This window comes from Meleagris gallopavo, chromosome 12 (assembly GCF_000146605.3).
Source record: "Meleagris gallopavo isolate NT-WF06-2002-E0010 breed Aviagen turkey brand Nicholas breeding stock chromosome 12, Turkey_5.1, whole genome shotgun sequence".
In the NCBI taxonomy this organism is placed as follows: Eukaryota; Metazoa; Chordata; class Aves; order Galliformes; family Phasianidae; genus Meleagris; species Meleagris gallopavo.
Window position 1 is genome coordinate 17,731,977 of NC_015022.2, and position 5,908 is coordinate 17,737,884.

A 5,908-nucleotide genomic window follows, 5' to 3' on the forward strand; every position below is an offset into this window, starting at 1 on the left:
GTCGGGGCGGAGAGCTGTGCCGGGCGGGTGCGTGAGGTGAGCGGGATGGCAGAACTCTGTGTTGGTAATGGGGTCTGTTCTGAGGTTATATAATTACACATCAAGGGCCAAATCCTACGCTTCTAACGGTGTATTTTTCATAGGTGTGCACATCAGGAGTCACAGATCCGTAGGGAAAGTGTGGGTTTCTTTTTCCTTCCTTGGATTTAAGCTAAACCAGCACTAATCTGAGTAAATCTTCCAATAATTAGCACGTAATGCTAGGTATGTCAGGGGGTGTGTTGGGTGAAAATGCCTTTGAGCTTTCCTGGATGTAATACAGGTAAGTGTTGTGTGCTGAGAAAAAGTATGAGGGGTCTGAGCAAACCACCAGTGTGCTTTGAGCAGGGAAGGAGGACGGGGAGTGCAGAACTGTTCCATTTGCTCGCAGGGTTACTGTGGGGCTTTGGTTTTGCAGTTGGTGTCAGCACTGCACGGTATTTGTTACAAAAGGAGTTTCCGTGAGGTTGGTAGATCAGCACTTAGTTTCTAAGCAGAGGTGATGGGCTTCTTGGTAACAGAGGTGTGAGCTGTGGGTGTGTGTGGAAGAACGGATTCCTTCCCCTGTATGGTTAGCTCCTTGGATACCCAAGCTACGCTCTGATGTGCTTATGTTCTGCTGTCAGGGAACACAGTGCAGAACTGCAGTGAGATGTGCACATCTCAGGCTGAAAGTGTTCCACGTGTGCTGCTGTTTTTGCCACATTTTCAGGCAGGCTCAGATCTTACTTAACCACCTGAGCATCACAGAGCGCACTCAGTATCTTGCAGCTCCAGCTGTGGCACTTCTAGCAAAGTCTTTTGATGGTGAGCTGAAGGATGAGCTCTTCAAAAACTCTCCCGTGGCAGGAATTTACAACTGTATACAAGAAATAAATCTGAAATATTATGCAGGTTTTCTTCTGCATCAAGAGACAAAATGGTCTTATTTTCATATTCACCTGTATAGTACCTTCTAGGTGACTTTCTTCAAGGCATTTGTGGATAAGTTGATTTCATTTTCAGGGATCCCTTTTGCATGTTGTTTTTTGATGCAGTGAATAGATACACCTATCACTTTCTTGTTTTGCTATCACAAGTGAATCAGAAGGCATACTGGTTTAAATGCTGTGGTTCTTAAATATTTCTTCATTTGTTATCATATTTAATTATTTTTACTATCTGATAATGTTGGAAACTTAGGGAGACTCATGGGAGTACTGGGCTGTGTTTACACTGATGTGTTGTTTTGCTGCACTTTTTTTTGTGCATTAATTCATTTGGTATATGCATCTCCTGAGCTTCTGCTCTTTGTTATGTATTAGACCTGTACCTGGCTTTTGCCAAGTTTAGAGTTGTATCAAGTACCTTTAAAAAAACAGCTCAGTGAAGAAGCAGCTCCAGTAGCCTGTTGTGCATACACAGCCAGAATTAGTTTATCTCATCCTGCAGATATTACATCCTCGTTGTGAAAGACTTTAAATTAAGAATAATAGCTTCAGAATTTGGAAATGGCTTTGGAATCAAGCTGAAAAAGTTCTGGTTTTCTACTTCTTTGTAAGGTGATTGATTATCTGCTCAGTAATTTTTTCTCTTGCTTAGCAGTTGAAATAAACAGTAGAGGTGTTTGAGTACCACACGAATGCTTTGTAAAGCTTTGTTCCTGACTTAATGGAATTTTGGCCATGAGTCTCCAGCCACTCATCTGCTTCCAGAATACACAAACCTGTCGCTTTGGCGTGAGTGATCTTGGCTGCTTCTCTGTTCTTCTCCAGAGCACAGAACCTCTTGAGAAGGGATGAAAAAAAATCTCATTATTTACTGAAGTAAAATGAAGACTGAGAGGTGAGATGGCTGTTCTCTGTAAGTGAGTGAAGGAAGTTTTTTTTGGGCCTGAAGAGAATGTTGGTACAAAACCAAATTGGATATAGGTTGGTCATCAGCAGTCTTATGTTAAACATCAGCAACTTGCTAGCTGTCAATCTGAAGGTTCTGCAGCATGAAGAGATTATGAGGGAGTCATGTACCCTTGTTGGCTTTAAAATACTGAAGCTAGGATGGGTGCATATGGTACTTCTGCTTCCTGGCAGAAAGGAAGTGGAAAAGGCAGAAATAAGAGGAGGAGGTGACTCAGGGTGCCCTGCTTCCTATGCATCCTGCCTGTGTCCTCATCCTTGTTTGGCGCTGGGAATTCATTGACTGGAGAAAAAGCTTGCGGTGTGAGGTGCATTTGAAGTATGTGCTGGGGCTTGATTCTAACTCACATGAATGTGTTTGAAACCCTGATGAAGTGTTATAAAGGAGAATGGAGGTGCCTGTGATGTAAATATGCAGATACTGAATATTTTCTTCAATTTCATAATGTATTTCTCTGACAACAGGTTGTGTATTTGTAGCATGCTATACATAGTTATTACTTTAATAATTAGTACAGGGTATTTTGCTTCTCTCTGGTGCCTTCCAAATCCCCTGGCTGCCCTCCTGTGCACCAGAGAGAACTCACTGAGATCCTTCTGTGCTGGGAGCTTTGCTCGTGCTTTGATGCTTCCTGCTGTGGAGCAGTTATTGCAGAGCTGGACCTGTACTGCTGTCCTGGTGCCTTGTTGCTTGAGATCATCAGGATGAAGCCAAGTGCCACTGGCCAGCTGCTGGCTTCTTCATTTATTTTCTGGTACTTTTGGAGCTGTGTGGGCATGCATATGTGAAGGTTTCCCAGAGAAAATGGGAGAAAGATGAAAACTGAATGTAATGAGAGGGATACTTCTGTTCTTTTGGCCCATGTTGGGATGGTTCACTCTTGTAGCAGCTAAAAGAAACCACTTTCTCTTCCTCTAAAACTTCTTTTCCTTGTCCTTTGGAATATCTGACAGCTGTTACCAATTGCTAGAAACTCCTCAATTTATTTAAAAGTCAGTGTTTTTTATTGATTGCAAGGTATAACTTACAAGCTGGGCTGCATAATGAGTTTGCCTTCCACTGGTCTCAGGATTTTGCATTAAAATTCCCATGTCCGGAGGTGTTTATTTATGTGAAAACTGGTTAAATTCATATCTTGAGACAGAAGTTGTATTTAATGATAGATAACGTGTATAGGATGTTTTGGCATATATCAGAGGCTATTATCAAATGTTCATTTGAAGAAGTGAAAGATAGTCCACATTTTTGTCACTGAACAGGAAAATCCAACAAGCCACAAAATGTGAGGAAGCCTTTATAATTTTTTTTTGAGTTCCTTTGTTTGTCGTGGAAGTGATTAATGCTGCAGTTAAGCTGTGTGTTCGTGTTTGTCACTGCTTACAATCTTTAATTTCAGAAGAGAGACTTCGTGATTGCTTTGCCTGCCCGTCACTTACATCTAGGTCTGTCTGCCTATTGCCATAGCTACTCCGAAGCCGTGCTGTTTCCCTTTGCTGAGTAAATAAAGATGACTACTGTCTCTGGTAATATAATTGGAACTTTCCAGAAATGCCTGGAACTTGGGTTTAATGTCACTGCCTTTCTATTGTATAAGCATTTGTATTGAGAAGGTAACTGCAGTTGAAGTACTGTTTTTCTCCCCCCCCAGTCTGTTTAAAGAATTCCAAATACACAGCTTGTGTATCCTCCTGTCAACTGATTTCTCCCCTGTGCAGGCTAAGCTTTGATTCCAGCTCCAGAGGAATAGCCTGATGCTCATCTCAGGTGTGACACGGTGAGTTGTCTTATGAGATAGAACAGCAGAGTAAGATATTCCTGCTGAGCTGCTTTAAAAACAGTATGAAAGAACACTTCTATTTTAACTAGAAGAAAATGTGAAAGGAAAGGTGGAGTTAACATCTTCCTTTAAGGTGCCGTAAGGAGGCAGCTCGTTGAGAGGAATGCAAGCAAGCACTGCCTGCAGGTTTGTATCACCTTAGGAGCTGTATTTATTTATTTTTTTCACGGGATGTGACTTGAGAGAAAGTCCAAAGATGTTACAGGGTAACTTCCTGGAAATTGGTGACCAGCAAAATCCAGTTGTAAGGGAACGCTTAAATTCTTAACATATGTTATCTTTTTCTTGTTGCTTGCTAGTTGTTCTCTTTCAGTTCATGAAGGAAAGCTCTGAGTTAGCTGCCATGACCTAGAAGTATGGCTGTTTCTATTTGATTGTCAAAGAATAATTTGGGAATTACTCAAAAGTGGTTTGAACTTCAATTTGTATTGGAATTTTCTGAAGTTGTTTACCGTGTGTCTTGCAACATTGTGTTTGTCAGTATCCTTCTCAAGGCAACTTCAGTTTGGGCTTTGAATAGCTGGTTGGAGTGGGAGATTGGCTTTTTATTTCTTTGGTCTTCAGGCTTGCATTGAAACCTTGAGGGATGAGAGGTGAGCAGCAGTCAGAGGCTGTGGGGGGCAGGCCTTGCTCTGAGTTTCTCCTGCACTTTTTGTAAAAAAAGTAAAGCTTTTTGCTCACTTTTCCTGGCTATCAGTTTAAATGAAGTGAAAGGAACATCTTTGCCAGTTTGTTCATTGTAATGCTTGCTGTGTCACTTCTGCTTGTTGGCTTTGTATTTACTACTGTATAGATTATTATTATTTTAAAAACACAGTCTCTGCCGAGAGGCAGCCCCTGTATGGAATTCCTTGGACTTCAGGGCATTTTCACACGTGTGCAGTGTGCTGGGAGGTGAGATCTGAATGAGCTGGCAGGATTGCAGTTTAGTTAAATGTGTACACAGAACTACTGAGAGCTTTAAACACCTAAGGGGGGAAAAAAATCTTCCTTTCTTCCTACTACCTGTTAATGAAGAATTAGCCAATTCTTGTTGGTATGGTGGTATGAGAACGTTTTAGGCATAATGTCATAAATGCTGGATACTTGTAAGTGAAATGTTTTGTTGTTTGCTAAATTCTCCAAATTTAGGTTAAAACATATGTAAGAGTTTCTTAATCTGCTTCAGTTTGACACCGTCCTTCATTGAATTAGAAATAACGTTTTAATAATTAAGAAGCTAATAGAGCACGACATGTCATAATAAAACAGTAAAAGCTTGTTTGAGTCTTATCTCTTTCCATTATTTGTGGATGCACGTGCTGAGAAAATAGTTAAGTAAGCACACACAGCTAATACACAAGTAATAACTACACAAGTAGCAAATCGTCCTGTGCTGTTCTTAATTGTGAACTAGCAGCTGTCTGCCAGGTGTGGATGTAGGACAGTTAGCACTGATGTAAGAGTGTGGAGTCATGTTGTGCTTGGGTGTTATTACCCTCATGGAAACTTACTGTCATTCCTCATGACTTTGTCATTGTTCAGAAAGCCTCAATCAATTTAGGAGCACCAAATAAACTGTGCAGTAAGAATTAGCGTTCCTGTATTCTGCTGGGATCTGAGGTAAGGAATGTGCCAGCTGCTAGTTTGGATCCTGACTCTCTTTTTCTGCCCACACCAGTTCTGCAGATAGAATTACAAAGGTGGGATTTCACAATGGGAAACATGCAAGATCCTGCTGCTCCAGAGCCTCCGTCCTCCTCTTGCTCTGCCTGTGTGTTCCTGGTGCTTTCCTTGTCCCATCTCTTCCAGTGAACCATTGATCTGTGTTGAACTGAGAGCTTTCCTCACTGAAGAATCTCAGATAGGCTTGGCAGGTGATGTTTTGCAGTTGTTTTAAATGCCTGTGTTCTGGGTGGCAAAGGAATGAATGGCTGGAGCAGAATGGGGCAGAGCAGTCTCTTGTGGCAAGAGTCCTGGTTGTTGTAGGGTTACATGGCAGTGCCTGCGAGGGATGCAGAGATGCACTGAAATCCAGCAATTTCTGATCAGTACATCTTTTAATTGAATAGTCCTAGATTTTCCTCTGGAGGGGACCAGATTACTTCTGAGACCTTCCAGTGTTACTTAGTAGCTGAAAATGACCTTTTTTTATTA

General features: G+C 41.5%; 1 protein-coding gene across 2 annotated transcripts in view; it reads left to right on the forward strand.

The window, feature by feature from the left end:
* MAP2K1 (mitogen-activated protein kinase kinase 1) overlaps positions 1–5,908 on the forward strand; it is a 32,335-nt gene that overhangs the window by 499 nt on the left and 25,928 nt on the right. Inside the window, exon 1 of one of the 2 annotated variants that reach the window (XM_010717593.1) lies at positions 3,672–3,709. The exons of the other annotated variant lie outside the window; for it this stretch is intronic. Within the exon in view, the coding sequence (XP_010715895.1) occupies positions 3,687–3,709 (23 nt within the window). The 5' untranslated portion in view covers positions 3,672–3,686. Of the gene's footprint in view, positions 1–3,671; positions 3,710–5,908 lie in introns of those variants that run through there. 2 annotated transcript variants of the gene reach the window in all.